This window comes from Schistocerca nitens, chromosome 4 (assembly GCF_023898315.1).
Source record: "Schistocerca nitens isolate TAMUIC-IGC-003100 chromosome 4, iqSchNite1.1, whole genome shotgun sequence".
NCBI classification, from domain to species: Eukaryota; Metazoa; Arthropoda; class Insecta; order Orthoptera; family Acrididae; genus Schistocerca; species Schistocerca nitens.
In genome coordinates, this window is record NC_064617.1 from 593,590,366 (window position 1) to 593,608,429 (window position 18,064).

General features: G+C 40.3%; 1 protein-coding gene across 1 annotated transcript in view; it reads left to right on the forward strand.

Annotated features, from left to right (window-relative positions):
• Positions 1-18,064, forward strand: part of LOC126252865 (luciferin sulfotransferase-like) — a 439,717-nt gene that overhangs the window by 283,230 nt on the left and 138,423 nt on the right. Inside the window, exon 6 of the mRNA XM_049953820.1 lies at positions 4,921-5,015. Within this exon, the coding sequence (XP_049809777.1) occupies positions 4,921-5,015 (95 nt within the window). The remainder of the gene's footprint in view (positions 1-4,920; positions 5,016-18,064) is intronic.

The window sequence follows — 18,064 nt, forward strand, 5'->3', positions numbered from 1 at the left end:
GAAGTTAATATTTTGTATATTGTTGGTAGGCATGTTATGGGGCGATATTTTGCTGGGTTTGAGATAAGTTATTTCTTGTGTAAGTGTATCAGGGACTGTGTATGGGTCTGCAATGTAACTGTTATATAATTTAGTTAGATGTGAATGTGTTGAGGTGAACCTCTTTAGCCAGAAATTTGCTTTTTTATGTTTTACAGGGGATTTCCAATTGTGCGTAGAATCAATTGCTTGGGTGATTTCATGTTGCAAAATTATCACTTCAGGCATTTGTTGTATCATCTTGTATGTGTCTGTTTCTGCTTGTATCCACCGTGCATGTCTGTTATGTTGTACTGGGTTTCACCATATGTTGCTCCAGAAGTGTTCCATGTCTGTTATGTTTTGTGGGTTGTCTATTTTAGTGTGTGTGTTATCTACTGTCTGATAAAATTTCTTTTGGTTTGTGTTGAATGTTTGGTTTTGTTTCCTTCTTTTTTCACTTTTTTTGTATCTTCTAAGTCGTTTGGCTAATGCTTGTAATTTCTGCTTCTCTTCATTTAATTGCTCTATCGCTTCTTGTTGTGAAATTTTACCTAAACTTTTTCGTTTTTTGTCTGATATTTCATTTATTATAAATTGTGTTAACTGTCCGATGTCTTTTCTCAGTTTTTCTATTCTGATCTGTAGCCTGGGTGGCCATGCTGGTTTGTGGGTTTCTCCTGTGTGTTGGTTGGTTCTGATCTATGCCTAGTGTGTATATTTAGTGTAGTGAGTGCTCCTATATAAACCAGTAATTGTAACTCTTCCATAGTTGTCTTTTCATTTATTTTGTAGTGTACAATTGTGTTGATAGTTGTTATTGTTGTTTCGACTTGTGGGCTATTTGGGGGTCTATGCAATAATGGTCTAATGTCTGTATTTGTGTCTTTGTATTCTATATTTGTCAGCTGAAATTTTTCTTCTATATCTAACATGTGTGTCACTTCGTGTTCTATTTGTGCTTGTTCTGGTAGCTGGCTTAAGATTCCTTTTTCCTCTGATTGTTTAATTGATGCATGTTGTTCTTTGTTTGTTTGCTCTGTGATGTTTGAATCCATTACTGTATTTTCTTCTTCTTCTGATTGCACATTATTTTGTTCCAGTATTTGTTGTACTTGTTGTTTGATTATTATTATTATTATTGTCTTACGTGACACGTTCACGATTGCGCAGGAAGCCTATAGTAGTCACATTACATTAAAAAATCACATTACATTAAAAAATTCGTACTGTTTTTGCGGTTTTCAGTCTCTGATGCAGTCTTCCATGCAAGTCCATCCCGTCCAGGTCTTGCCATCTTTACATAAGTACTGGGACCCAAATCAACATCAGCCTACTTACTGTTGTCAAATTTCAGTTTCTCGCTACAATTTTTACCCCTGCTCCCCTTCTCAACTATCCCACATAGCCAATAGACTATTCCTTGATATCTCAGGGTGTGTCTTTTCAAACTATGTCCACTTTTAGTCAGGTTTTCCATATGCTCTTTTCTTGCCATTTCGATTCTGTAAATCTTCATTAGTTATTTGAAGTGAAACCCCTTGAAATCCCGTGGCCAAAAACACTGTTGTCCCAGGGCGGTGCATGGTGTATAAGGCAGAAATAAAAGGAATTAGAGAACTCAGTCACCGAGAGAAATGTCTTATTATACTCAACTTTGGCACAGAGCGTGCTTTTCGAACTCCATATACAAATCACTGCCAAAGCTGGGATAAGTTAAAACACTTTAACAGTTCACAACATAGATGTAAACATAAGCCTTGAGGCTAGTTCAGTTGTATTAGAAAATTCCAACTGCACTATGGCGATTTTTGACTGCTCTAACTGGAGCCACTCGACAACTGGACAAGTATTCGGCAATAACTGCAGTAGGGCGCTCTCTTATTGACGTGGTCAGTGGAGCTTGAGCTCAGGTGGGCGTGGCACTTGTGAGACCAGCAGTTGGGCGGTACTGCCGCTGTCACTTCCACTTTTGGACAACAGCCGAACCTCCAGTGCCAACCTCTGTAACCGGAACGATTCCCCCTGTGTGGTATCGACTACCTACGATACTACGCTATTCGATTTCCCTATTTAATCTTTGACACTTTTCTCTGCCAACCCATTTCAAAAGCTTATATCCTCTTGATGCCTGTAGTACTTACTGCACCCATTTAACTTGGTCTTGAAGCTACACTGCGCGCAAATACTTTCATAGAAGTATACCTACCAAATAAATTTGTAGGTGTAAGTAGTTGTAATTAAGGAGGCCATCACAGATGTGTCCTTTTGTGCAGTCTATTGGCTTGTTCGGCCGACGGATGTTTCATTGTTATTTTGGCGTTCCACCATTACAGTCCACCCCAAGTCATGAAAGGAGAAATCTGAACTATATAGTAGCTATTGCGTTGTTGTCGGGTTATTCGATCGACTAATTTTATTTCTGTTGTTTGTCCATAACAATGAGCGTATTACTTGGACACCGTATTTTATAATAATAGAATTACTAGAAAACAATCTTCAACTGCCCATTGATTACCCATTTCTGCAGACAGTATGGTGGTCGGCACTTTGTTTTCGATCATTTTATTCGCTTAGAAAGGGTCCTTTATTAAGAGTGTTACCTTTTAAAACTGGAAAAAATTAAACCATTCAACATCTCGGAGGAAAATATGCTTCATTTTGAGCGTTAGACATTGCACTTAAGTTCTGAACAAAATATTGTTCGGCCGTGCGGTTAAAGGCGCTGCAGCCTGGAACCGCAAGACCGCTACGGTCGCAGGTTCGAATCCTGCCTCGGGCATGGATGTTTGTGATGTCCTTAGGTTAGTTAGGTTTAACTAGTTCTAAGTTCTAGGGGACTAATGACCTCAGCAGTTGAGTCCCATAGTACTCAGAGCCATTTGAACCATTTTTGAAAATATTGTTCAAACGTCCACCATAGCTTCGGACACACTGACGCAAACGATGGCTCCTATTAGTTAATCGCTGTCTCCCACATTAGCGGCTCCAACTCTTGAGTCGGTTCAATTTCGTAAAGACGCTGTCCAAATCCCTTCGCGAGATTGACGAATCTGATGTCTGAGATAGCCGAAAAAGTCGAGATTGTCTCGAAATTGACACATTTTGCTCTTCCTCAATACTGGCCGCAACTGCCACGATATTGTCTTCAATTCGCGCTTTACGTTGTCTTGTTAATGTCGTTTGGTCGTGTATAGAGAATTACTGCTCAAACCTGGACATACATAAAAAAATATGTTACGAACTGGAAATTACGGTTTTAAAAAGTATCACTCTTAATAACAGACCCTGCCTAACGACTGTTTTGATGAACGTGGAGACGGCACTGTAGACAGTCATTACCCGGCAACAATAAAGGCGAAGAAGGTAAATATTAAAATTGACAACTTTTGCTAATGCCAGAACTCTATTTATCTACACTCCTGGAAATGGAAAAAAGAACACATTGACACCGGTGTGTCAGACCCACCATACTTGCTCCGGACACTGCGAGAGGGCTGTACAAGCAATGATCACACGCACGGCACAGCGGACACACCAGGAACCGCGGTGTTGGCCGTCGAATGGCGCTAGCTGCGCAGCATTTGTGCACCGCCGCCGTCAGTGTCAGCCAGTTTGCCGTGGCATACGGAGCTCCATCGCAGTCTTTAACACTGGTAGCATGCCGCGACAGCGTGGACGTGAACCGTATGTGCAGTTGACGGACTTTGAGCGAGGGCATGCGGGAGGCCGGGTGGACGTACCGCCGAATTGCTCAACACGTGGGGCGTGAGGTCTCCACAGTACATCGATGTTGTCGCCAGTGGTCGGCGGAAGGTGCACGTGCCCGTCGACCTGGGACCTGACCGCAGCGACGCACGGATGCACGCCAAGACCGTAGGATCCTACGCAGTGCCGTAGGGGACCGCACCACCACTTCCCAGCAAATTAGGGACACTGTTGCTCCTGGGGTATCGGCGAGGACCATTCGCAACCGTCTCCATGAAGCTGGGCTACGGTCCCGCACACCGTTAGGCCGTCTTCCGCTCACGCCCCAACATCATGCAGCCCGCCTCCAGTGGTGTCGCGACAGGCGTGAATGGAGGGACGAATGGAGACGTGTCGTCTTCAGCGATGAGAGTCGCTTCTGCCTTGGTGCCAATGATGGTCGTATGCGTGTTTGGCGCCGTGCAGGTGAGCGCCACAATCAGGACTGCATACGACCGAGGCATACAGGGCCAACACCCGGCATCATGGTGTGGGGAGCGATCTCCTACACTGGCCGTACACCACTGGTGATCGTCGAGGGGACGCTGAATAGTGCACGGTACATCCAAACCGTCATCGAACCCATCGTCCTACCATTCCTAGACCGGCAAGGGAACTTGCTGTTCCAACAGGACAATGCACGTCCGCATGTATCCCGTGCCACCCAACGTGCTCTAGAAGGTGTAAGTCAACTACCCTGGCCAGCAAGATCTCCGGATCTGTCCCCCATTGAGCATGTTTGGGACTGGATGAAGCGTCGTCTCACGCGGTCTGCACGTCCAGCACGAACGCTGGTCCAATGAGGCGCCAGGTGGAAATGGCATGGCAAGCCGTTCCACAGGACTACATCCAGCATCTCTACTATCGTCTCCATGGGAGAATAGCAGCCTGCATTGCTGCGAAAGGTGGATATACACTGTACTAGTGCCGACATTGTGCATGCTCTGTTGCCTGTGTCTATGTGCCTGTGGTTCTGCCAGTGTGATCATGTGATGTATCTGACCCCAGGAATGTGTCAATAAAGTTTCCCCATCCTGGGACAATGAATTCACGGTGTTCTTATTTCCATTTCCAGGAGTGTATTTTATGACAAACTAATGAACGTAAGGCCACGTAGGTGGCGTGTTGCCTCATAGCAGTATTTTTCCATTTCAGTGGTCTACTGCCCTTTTTGGGAGCACGTACTGAGATTCTGGGAGTTAAGAGATGAGCCGCACGTGCTCTTCAATACGTTCGAGGAAATGACACAGGTAAGCACAAAGCTCGTGAGCTATTCTCGCTGCTACCCCTCATGAAATACTTATGTTTTACTGTTTAGCTTTTCAGATGAGATCTTCCAAGAACAGAAACAGTGGTAATATTTTTGTACAGCACAAGTTTGCAGGGGCAGTGGGAACCAGGAGGATACAAGATGAATGCCCGATCACGTGACAGCGCTAGAGTGGTATTTACTATATAACGATGCAGTAGCTCGTGTATTCCAGTTTTCTCGGTATTTTACGCTTTTATGGCGCAAGAGTGTTTATACGGAAGGAGCGCAGAATGCTCTGTCGAAAAAATGAGTAGACGTGAAAGAGAAAAACAAAGCCATATCGTTCGTTGATAGCTCAACGAAATGTGAAAGTAGTACTTGCCTATTATCAAACCTTATATCCTACGTACAAAGAGTCGCGATAGCTGATTATTTTGGGATTTAACTGCGGAATGAGCCACTTACCAGTTGTTCAGAGACGGAGCTTAAACTGGCTGTTATAATCAAACAGGATATGATTACGAGTCTCTTTGTTGTTTCTGCATCACAGCCACCATAATAACTCGAGGAAAACAGCTTTGAAATACAGTTACAAGGTTTCCACGAAAACCCGCCCGTTAGGTTGACATAAGCACACGGCTGTAGCTTAGCCCCTGCACATCACGTGAACTAATGCATCTGCGAGTGATGTTAGCAGGAATCGATGCAAACTAGTGATGCATTTTTCGATTCCGGGTAAAGAGGGATCGAAGGTACTGCCAACCTTAAAAAATTTTCATTACCGACGCCATTTTTGCACAAACTCGTGTAGCAGGCTTAGGACATGACTATCAACAGGGAACAACAATAATTGTGGCAGCAATTATCCAAAATGAACTCAAGCAAACTCTATCACGTCGACACTTCGATGTCGAACAAGTTAAACCATTTGAGTCAGAAAAAAGGTGTACAGAACAAACAGAAAACAGAATAATATCTTCGTAATGTGTTTTTCGGTGAAGGTTTAACGTCTTGTCGACGAATAAGTCATCACAGGCTTATGTACGTATTTGTTACATTTTCGCGTTTAAGGAATAACACTAGCAATTTTGAACTGAGCATCATCTGCCGTGTTTGGAAAACTGTAGCCTACATAATCTTCTAGTCCAGACTATCCAGTCTGTTTGAGAGCTGGTTGTAATAGTAGTATCAGCAGAGAAAATTATTAGTTACGTTTCTATACACATGGCTCTGCTGCACCCTGATACTTTTAAATGATAATAAAAGTAAAACTATGTTTTATTTTTGTGTGCCTCTTACTAAACTTCAAACTTATTCGATAGCAATATAGTACATAGTATGTAACAAAATCAGTGATACGATCTTTCATTCTAAACTGCACTCAAATCAGTCTGAACTAGAAACAAGTCATCGAAAAATATTTGTAGAGAGTACTAAACACTGATCAAAATAACAACATGAATAGGTTTTCTTAAATTTTAAAATGCCCTTCTTACAAACATCGAAACATGAGCTTAGCATCTGATTCTTCAAACCTTTTGACAATCATCCAAGTCAGCGAAATTACTTGCACAAATTGCACGGTGTTTTTAAGTCAACTGATGCTTTTTTTTTCTTTATTGTGTTTCAATTCCCCTTCGGGGCGCGCTGGCAGTAGCATATGCTCTGCTCTTCAGCCGAAAGACATATAACAAAAAATAGAAGACATTTAAAAATAACAAAGGAGAGAATATGGTGAACATAGATATAAAAAAGGGGGAACATCATGGAAGACAATAGACTTAAAAAGGGGCGACTGTAAAATGGAAATAAAAAACTGTTAATAAGTAGCGCACACAAAAAGCCACACATTGCGACAATTAAAAGGACATAGAACACATTTAAAAATAACAAAGGAGAGAATATGGTGAACATAGATATAAAAAAGGGGGAACATCATGGAAGACAATAGACTTAAAAAGGGGCGACTGTAAAATGGAAATAAAAAACTGTTAATAAGTAGCGCACACAAAAAGCCACACATTGCGACAATTAAAAGGACATAAGGCACAGTATGACTGGAGCATTGCTTCGAAGGCTTCGGTTATTTGGATCAAATGATTAAATTCGCCTACGAGACAAAACCTTTTAATGTTGTGTCTCCTTACACGAGATTTTCTTGCAGGTGGTGTTTTAGCCGTTCTGAACCTGTTTTTTCAGGAAAAATATTTCGTGGAATTTAATCGTCTCATTAACTTCAACTTCCTTATCACAAGTTTGAGTCATGATCATTCGTTACCACAAATTTCTCGTCAAAGCCCATTTTCTTTCAAATGATTACAGGCAAGTATTTCGTTTTCAAAAATTTCTTCTTCATAACTGCATAAGTCATCGTTCAATCATAGCTCAAATATGTCATATCCACTTCCAGAAACACTATTTAGATTTACCGTTACAGATCCCTGAAATTAAACATTATGCTCAATAAATAACAAAAACAAAAAGCTCATAAAATATTCCTGGGTCCATAGGACTCGTGCGTACACCAAGACTGACACTCGGAGTGGCGAGCGAAATACGTCAATCACACAGTACGGTCTTTGGCTTACGGAAGATACCTTGAAGTGCGTGGGAGGTGAGGGGGAGGGGGGAGGAAGCTGTGACTCTGGCTACATTTTTATATATGTTCGGAGACTGCACATTGATCCACTGGACTCACGACTACAGTTAAGGGTTAAATTCAGTAGAATTGTTTTGCAAACTGACTCAGTATAAATTCTACAACATGTATAACGGAACTGCCAAAATCCCCTTTAACCAAGTTCACTACCATACGTTTTCTATATTTACTGAAACAAGAAGTCATTGATGAAAGAACTTCTCCAATAATGCAATGTCCACTGTACTACTGAAGAATCAGATGGGCACATAAGTACACTCCGACGAAACGGGTTTAACCATCTACCAGAAATAATAATATTTCATATAAGTTTGAAATGAATCTATCAGAAACTGCATGTAATTGATGAAATCTTCCCGGGTCATCAGCCGAGTCGTGACGTCACAACTGAGTTTGGTAACCTTAGAAGATTTCATCAACGAAATTCGTCAAAAAAGCCTACATTTGCATGTAACTGAATGTAACGCACAATTATATTAATTTCAACGATTTCGCAGAAGCCTAGAGAAAGGCAAGAGAATATTTTTGGGTGCAGTCTTTTCTGGTATACAGTTTTCTCAGGAAGTTTATCTAACAAAGGGACGTTACGTAGTGGCCTCCTCCGATTTCCTTCATACTTATAGGGTTGGGTAGTCAGTGACCGGATATCTGTTTCCTAAGTTAGTACGAAGCAGTATTCAGAAAAAGTATAAATAACAGCCTTTGGCGGTTAGAAGATTACCAAGCTCCATGTAGTAAAAGATATTTGCAGTACGTATATTAACGAATTGGTTGGTAGCTCAGTGTTTAGCGAAATTAAATAGCTATCATGAAAGTCATTGTTCGAGTCTTGCTACGTTTTTTTAATGTTCTTCTGATTCCATATTTGTTAACAAAAAGAAATGTTGATTAATGGAAACGGTATCATACTTTTTCATAAAAATAACATATTCAAGTACTTCTAATGTGAAAATACATTTAAATCTGATACAGACATGCGAAATACTTTTATGTTAGATAAAAAATATGTGCATTAATATTACCCTTCACTCGCTTTGATTTTTTGTCCGGTGTTCCATATTCTTGTACATCATTTACACAGCAGTCCAGACGGATGCTCCTATTTATTTTACCGCGGCCGGTGTAATAGTCCTCATATTTTTATGTGCTATGGTTAACATTTACCATCGTTCAGGTTCCAAGTAACAATGATCCATCACCTACATTTTATTTTGGTTTTCCAGAATTGTTTTCTTCTTATGGACTGCCATACAATCTGCGACCTTGGGCGATAGAGTGATACATACTGCAAAAAATCCAGTCTACATGCAATGCTTTCGATTATTGTTATTCCACAAAGGAATCATCGACTGAATGGCGAAGTTTTCTGATAGGTCCATAGCGATGAACTACCGTGGAGTAGTTGATTAGTCATGTTCCGCCAATGTCCAGATGCTGAGGATGTGTCTGGACGCGGCACCTGTGTTCTCCTGAAGGGCTGCTGACGTGATTACGCGTCCTCTCCCGTCCCGCTGAACTCTCAATGCAGCGGATAAGTAACTTCCTTATGTCTGTGAATAAAGAAGTGTCGAGTGTCATTCATACAATATATATACCTCCTAGCGTACTATCATATTCATAAAACCTTTTTTCAATATTTTAAACCTTTTATGGAATATGACGATTATTGTGACCACTTGAGTCCCGATGTGCAGTGACAGAATTTTTTTTAGTTGTGGTTCTTCTCACTGGTTTGACGTCGCCCCAAGGAACTCAGTTCGCTCTAGTACCAAGGAAGTTATTCCCTGATGTCTTAACAGATGTTCTATCATTCTGTCCTTTCTTCCTTCAAGTTTTACACGTATACCTTTCCTCTTCGATTCCGCGCAGAACTTCTTCATTCCTTATTAGTCCACCTAATATTCAACATTCCTCGGTATCACCACATCTCAAATCCTTCGGTTCTCTTCTCTTCCGGTTCCATGTTTCACTACCATATAAAGCTGTTCTCCAAACACACAATCTCAGAAATTTCTTCCTCAAATTAATGTTATCACCCTGTCCTTTCTTCTTTCAAGTTTTCCACGTATACCGTTCCTCTACGATTTCGCGCAGAACTCCTTCATTCCTTATTAGTCCACCTAATTTTCAACATTCCTCTACAGCACTACATCTCAAATCCTTCGGTTCTCTTCTCTTCCGGTTCCATGTTTCACTACCATATAAAGCTGTTCTCCAAACACACATTCTCAGAAATGTCTTCCTCAAATTAAGGTTGTGTTTCATGTCATTAGGCTTCTCTTGACCAGGAATGTCCTTTTTGTCAGTGTTATTCTACTTTTGATGTCCACCGTGCTCCGTCCGTCAATGGTTATTTTGCTGCCTAGGTGGCATAATTCCTTAACTTCATCTACTTCGCGACCATCAATCCGGATAAGTTTCTCGCTGTTCTTGTATCTGCTACTGCTCATGACTATCGTCTTTCTTCGATTTATTCTTAATCCAGATTCTGTACTCAATAGACTGTTTTTCAGTTCAGCAGATCATGTAATTCTTCTTCAATTTCACTCAGGGTAGCAATGTCATCAGCGAATCAAGTCACTGATATCCTTTCGCCTTGAATTTTAATTCCACTCCTGATCCTTCCTTTTATTTCCATCATTGTTTCTTCGGTGTACAGATTGAAAAATAGAAGCGACTGACTGCATCCCTGTCTTACACCTTTTTTTAATCTAAGCACTTCTTTCTTGATCTTCAACTCTTATTGTTCCCTCTTGGCTCTTGCATATGTTGTTGTACATTACGCTCTCTCCCTATAGCTTACCTCCCTTTTCCTCAGATTTTCAAATATCTTGCACCATTTTCAATTGCGAACGCTTTCTCCAGGTCGACAAATCTGGTATGTGTCTCGATTTTTCTTTAGTCTTGCTTCCATTATCAACCACATCGTCATAATTGCTTCTCTGGTGCCTTTACCTTTCCTAAAGCAAACTGATCGTCATGTAACTCATCCTCTATTCTCTTTTCAATTCTTTTATATATTATTCTTGTCAGCAACTTGGATACATGAAGTGTTAACCTGATGTTTCGGTAATTCTCGAGGTGTTAATCTGATTTGGCGGTAATTCTCGCACTTGTCACCTCTTGCAGTCTTCGGAATTGTGTGGATGATATTTTTCTAAAATCCAGATGGTGTATCGCCCGAGGAATGTTATCAACCCCCTTCTGCATTATTTGGTCGTAAGTCTTTCAAAGTTTTTTTTTTTTTTATTTTGATTCCAATACTGAATCTCCTATCTCTTCTAAATCTACTCCTCTCTTCTTCTATCGCATAAAACAATTCTTCCTCTCTCATAGGCCTTCAGTGTACTCTTTCCACCCATTCGCTCTCTCCTCCGCATGTAACAGCGAAATTCCCGTTGCTCTCTTAACATTATCACGCTTGCTTTTAATTTCACCTTAGGTTGCTTTGAGTTTTCTGTATGCTGAGTAAGTCCTTCCGACAATCATTTCTTTTTCGATTTCATTATATTTTTCATGCGACCATTTGGTCTTAGCTTCCCTGCACTTGCTAATTATTTCATTCCTCAGCAACTTGCATTTCTGTATTCCTAAATTTCCCTGAGCATTTTTGTACTTCCCCCTTTCATCGATCAACTAAAGTATTTCTTCTGTCACCCATGGTTTCTTCGCAGTTACACTCTTTGTACCTATGTTTTTCTTTCCAGCTTCAGTGATTGTCATTGTTGGTCGTGTCTCGATTCTGATGAGAACAACCCTATCACTGAAATGATATTACAGTAACACACTCACTGCCCTATCTTCCTATTCATAACGAATCCTGCTCCCATTATACCACTTTCTGCTGCTGTTGGTATTACTCTATACTCATATAACCACAAATCACTGTCTTCTTCCCATTTCACATCACTGACACCCACTACATCTAGACAGAGCCGTTGCATTTCCTTTTTCAGATTTTCTAGGTTCCCTACCACGCTCGAGCCTCTGACGTTCCACGCTTCGACTCACTGAACGTTATCCTTTCGTTGGTTGTTCAACCTTTTTCTCATGGTCACCTTCACCTTGGCATTCCCCTTCCGGAGATTCGAATGGGGGCTAATCTGGAATCTTTTGCTAATGGGAAGATCATCATTACACTTTTTCAGTTATAGGCCACGTGTCCTGTGCACACACGATATGTGTCTTTCATGCAGTGGCTTCCATTGCCTTATGCATCCTCATGCCGTTCATCATTGCTGATTCTTTTGCCTATATGGGCAGATTCCCGACCCTTGGCCAAGAGTGCTCTGAAACTCCGTCTGCTCGACCGCTCTCTTTGACGAGGCCGTTAGCAGAATGGGAGTGACTTCTTATTCCCGAAGTCTTCGGCGGCAAATACTTATTTTTATTCAAAATTGTGGCGGGGTTCTAACCAGGGACCTAGGACGCTTAGATTACTAATTAATGACGCTGCCGCTAGACCACGGGTCCTACCACCGGATGTAAAAACCAGTAACTTGAGAATCAAATGAGATATCTTTCTGCTTTCTGCTTTAAATAAAATTTCGGTAACTTATTTACATCTCAGACATAGCAACGCATGAGTTAAAACGAACCTTCTGCAAAGTTCCCACAGTGCGTTCCGATCTCTACAAACTCATTAATATATCGAACGATATTTTACTTAATTTGATGCTGCACAGTAACTATGATGAATAGCGAAAAGAAATGCAGTCCTTCATTGAGCAAAGATATCAGATCGTAATATGCGAAAAAATCATTTTTTTTCAGCAAATAGTTTTCTTGTAATTGGACGATAGGTATTTCATAGCAGCTGGAACGCCGTCTTTCAACATAGATAGCTGCATTTGATGAGCACTACAGCCACAAGAAAGCCATGCTCAGCATGGAATGCAGAGGAGTACATCTGTGGCAGCTCAAGGGTTAGAGAAGCATGCATCTACCTGATCAGTGCTTTCAGTCCCTTGTATGATGTTACTTCCCGCCTATGTTTCTGCGTAATATTGTTTAAAGTGCATGGTTATATGGTTTGTTAGAACCATACACTATGTAACTTGATGTATAACTTAGAGTGCTTCGTCACCTTTATGCTAAATATATGTTATTATCTCCCTCTTCTGTGTAGTAATTATATTAATGATCCTCGGCTTCTTTTACAGATGTTTATTACTTAATGCGTGTACTGATTTGTTCTACGTCTTTCTTTAAATCAATGTAAGATGACACATGGATTATGCAAAGAAGTAAGTTGCTAAGTAACAGGTCTAGAGAATTTTCTATACAATACCCATCAACATACCATTGAGCCGCTTCTAACTTAAAAATGGTTCAAATGGCTCTGAGCGCTATGGGACTTAACATCTGAGGTCATCAGTCCCCTAGAACTTAGAACTACTTAAACCTAACTAACCTAAGGACATCACACACACATCCATGCCCGAGGCAGGATTCGAACCTGCGACCGTAGCGGTCGCGCGGTACCAGACTGAAGCGCCTAGAACCGCTTGGCCACTACGGCCGGCGCTTCTAACTTAGTGTTGCCTCTGAAGTGCTAACCTCAACATCACAGAGCACACTTGTTACAATGCATGGTGAACCTTCAGCTGTCTGTACTGTTATTATGGTACAACTTTCCAGCCGTTTATGCTTGACAATGGTTATTTGATCAAAATTAATTAAAGAAACAAATTGTGCAAAGCAAAGGACAGCTGAAGGTTCCCCATGAATTTTAATAATTATTTAGTGGCTGAATATCCTCACCTGCAAACATACATAAACACTTGTTATAGTTTAATATTGAGCTGCTTCATATCAGGCTGCATAGTACAAGACAGATCTTTTCGAGCGAAGTCCAAAAATATCAGCAATCACATATTAAGAGTTGATCTATCCCTCTACTAGTAGGAATCATTTGTCTCCATATAGAATACTGATGAACGATGTCTTACTTTAACTGCATCTGATTGTATGCAAAACAATTGCATAGCTTTACACAGAGAACTCACATATGTGGCTGTTAACAACATGTATAACCGCAAGTTGCAACAATAAAAGACTGACAGAATTACTGGATTATTATGCAGTGTGTAGTGGGCTGCTCAATAACATCAGAAATATACAACCACTACCATTTATTACATACTTTTTTTGCGTGAGAGTCTCTACATCGCGAAATTCAAAGTAGCAACCATCTGCATCATCACTCTATCCATCAAAAATTTCCACACTGAACTGGCTGGTTTCAAGTTGTTTGCCCTCTCTCATCACTCCAGACTAATGATGCAGACCCTCATGTTTTATCATCATCACTCTGCAAGAGAAATACTATCTTTCCAATTCTGCGGAAGGCCATCCACATCGGCAAACAGTAATACTGTCTGAATTCTACGATCCTCAACGTTGGCCAGTTTTATCGAAGGAAATAATCTGTCTCTGCCCAGAATATATATATATATATATATATATATATATATATATATATATATATATATATATATAAAGAGCCATATACTTTGGTTGTATATTTAATTATAAAACATTTTGTGCTAATTCCAAAATATGACCTCTAATGCAACGTAATATCCAAAACATATACCTATCTTCTGTGGTCGAAATACCATATGAACTAATGCACACATGGAAAGCACCTGCTAAACCATTTTTCTGCACGTTCGTCGATATATGACCGCTCTGCCTTAGTAATTACAGACATACTGTGCTGAATTTTGCATCCAGATTTTAAATATTTTTTCCATTTTTTTCGTATTTTCCATATTATTTCCATACTTTCCATGTTGTATCTGTTGTGGTCTTCAGGCCGAAGACTGGTTTGATGCAGCTCTCCATGCCACTCTGTCCTGTACAAGACTATTCATCTCCGAGTAAATACTGCAACCTGCAGCCTTCTGACTCTGCTTATTGTAGTCATCTCTTGATCTCCATCTATGTTTTTTACTCGCCACACTTCCCTCCAGTACTAAACTGGTAATCCCTTGATGTCTTAGAGTTCCAAGATGGCCGCCGAGTAAATGACGCCAGAAACCATTTCCAGAAAGTTAAGTGATTTAGACAGGAATATAATTTAGTTTAACGCCGACAACAAATTAAATACGTGCATTAGTGTATCGTTTACTCTGGCCGTTAAAGCTTTGACTTTTCTTTGCGTATTTTTTCAGAAAACACGAAAAGATCGAAGTCGCACTTAGGCTTAAATTTTGTAAACGTGTTTGTTTCTTGTTTCACGGTAATTTAACTAGTTTCTCGGTAACAAATAAGTAAACTACCGTAAATAGCGTATAACTTCATTGTTTTAATATAGATTTCAGAAAAACAGCGTAACTTTGTATCAGTAACTTGCTTATATACATTTGCTTAAAGGCCTAATTGTCGTAACGTTTTTGGAGAATCAAAGTTAAAGTATCTCGTTTAATTGTCCTTTTTTTCATTCCATCGAGTGAAATATATAATAAATAGCGTATACCTTCATTGTTTTAATACAGATCTCAGAAAAACAGCGGAATTTTAAATCAGAAACTTGCTTATATACATTTGTGGTTCAAATGGCTCTGATCACTATGGGACTCAACTGCTGAGGTCATTAGTCCCCTAGAACTTAGAACTAGTTAAACCTAACTAACCTAAGGACATCACAAACATCCATGCCCGAGGCAGGATTCGAACCTGCGACCGTAGCGCTCTTGCGGTTCCAGACTGCAGCGCCGTTAACCGCACGGCCACTTCGCCCGGCTATACATTTGTGAATAGGCTTAATTCGTGTAACGTCTTTTTTTTATTTTCGGTAATTTAATTGATTTATTCTAGCTAAAGTATTATTTTTGCCATGAGTGAGAAGTGCCTGACTTGCCGTAATTGTTAGTTCCGGGGTTTGGTGTGATGGATGCAGTAGTTTTTTTCACTGGGGGGACTGCAGTGGCGTGGGTGTTGGGAAAGTGGATCAGGCTCATCAGTGGTTATGTAGGATTTGCAGCAGAGATAGGAAGATAGTGGAACAGGAGGGGAAAATTGCTGCCCTTCAGGCTGAGCTAGATCAGGCTATAGGAAGATCTGGACAGGTTAAGGAGGGAGAAGGGCAAAGAGAGGTGGAAAGTGGCAACAAGTAGCAGAAGGAACAGGCCTAGAGCTAAGTCTGACAGTTTTGTGGTGAATGTCAAAAATAAGTTTGACCTGTTGCTTCAGTTAGAAACTGATGAGCCTCAAGCAGCGGTAGGTATAGACAGGACACAACAAACTTTCAATAGGAAATTGAAAAAGAATGTAGGAAAGTCATCGAAAAGGAAGAAAGTTTTGTTGTTAGGCAGTTCTCACGCCAGAGGTGTAGGCGTGAAGGAGGAATTAGGACCAGAATACCAGGTCACAAATTTTCTCAAACCAAGTGCTAGTCTGGATCAGGTGACAGAGGATTTAGGTTCACTCTGTAAAGGATTTACCAGGGAAGACACCGTGGTTATTGTGGGAGGGTCAGGGAACAGCATCGACAGAGATCCTGGGTACAGTATAAAGTGTGACCTGGTAAAGATTGCGTCGGCATCGAGTCACACCAATGTTGAATTTGTATCTGTCCTGGGACGCCATGACCGGCCTCATTTGAACTCTTCTGTTGGGAGAGTTAATTTGGAGTTGGAACGGCTGCTTGGGTCGGGTGCAGGGCCTCATGTTGGTGTGGTTCCTGTTGATTATCTCAGTAGGTGTGACTATACGAGGCACGGCCTACATCTCAACAGGAAATGGAAGGGGAAACTGGCTGGGGTAATAGCAGGAAATTTAAGGGGGGGAGGCACTGCCATGAATGGTAAAATACCAGTGGTTACAAGTGTTGGAGCAGCACCTTTTTTAGGATAGGTAAGACAGAAAGATGTCAAGTTCTACGAGAGGTCAGGATTGAAACAAATCTTCAGTTTAGGAAAGGCATTAAACAGCACAATTCTAGCACATTGGATCACCAATCACAGTTGTCAATTATAAATTTTCACCAATCACCAGAAATTTTATCTCCACCAAGTTGTATCTCAGTCCTAGGTAATTGCATTGATGAATTAAAGTCACCCAACCCAGTTGACATAATCTGCCTCTCTGAACACCATGTGACCACTGGTATAGGAACTAGGCCTAAGCACAATGAGAAACTCAGACAGGAGAGTACTGCAAATGTTAGAATAAGGAAAGGTTCTCATAAAAGTATAATTAAAAATAATGTAAGTATATTTCATAAAAATATTGGGAGTTTAAAGAATAAAGTAGATGAGCTTCTGGTTTGTTTAGAAGATTTAGAAGCTGAGAATGAAATAGATATACTATGCCTGTCTGAGAATCACATTGTTACTGATATGGATAAGGTAAATGTAAGTGGATATAAGCTCTCTGCACACGTAATGAGAGAAAATATGGAGAAAGGAGGAGTTGCCATATATGTCAAAAGTTATCATTGTGCAAAAAGTATAGAAACAAAAAAGTTTTGTGTAGAGAAACATATAGAAGCATGTGCCTGTGAGCTTAAATTAAATAAAGGCACATTTATAATTGTAGCTGTATATAGGTCCACATCAGGAAATTTTCATCTATTTCTGAAAAATTTGCACTCCTTGTTGTGCTATCTGTCAGACAGGGGGAAGCAAATTATTATTTGTGGGGACTTCAATGTAGATTCTCTGAAAGAGGGTAATAGGAAAAATGACCTTGAAGTATTACTCAGTTCTTTCAATCTGACACCCGTTATTGATTTTCCTACTCGGGTGGTAAAGAATAGCAGCTCACTGATAGATAACTTCTTTATAGACCAAGATAAGTTTAACCAGATAAATGCTCAGCCTGTTGAGAATGGTCTTTCTGATCATGGTGCACAGCTAGTTACAATATATGACATAGCTCCATTCAGCAATACTAAACAGTCCTCCAAAGTAGTACATTCAGTCAACAATTTAACAATTGCAAATTTCAGGGAAAGCCTACAGCAGTTAGACTGGGATGAGATATTCTGTGAACCTGATGCCAATTTAAAATATAATTTATTTCATGACATTTTTGTAAATGCATTTGAAAACTGCTTCCCCAAGAACATAGTTAAATATACGTGTAAGAAACCTTGTAACAAACCATGGCTTACTAAGGGTATAAAAATATCTTGTAACCGGAAAAGGGAAATGTATCTGACAGCAAGAAAGAGTAGTGACTCAGAAACTATCAAACATTATAAAAACTACTGTGTTATATTAAGAAAAGTTATTAAAAAATCCAGGAGTATGTGTATCACGTCTGAAATCAGCTACTCTGATAATAAAATTAGAAGAGAAACAGGCCAACCAAGAGCAGAGGAAGAGAGTATTACCATCAAATTGAATGAAAACTTTACGAACAAAAAGTCAGAAGTT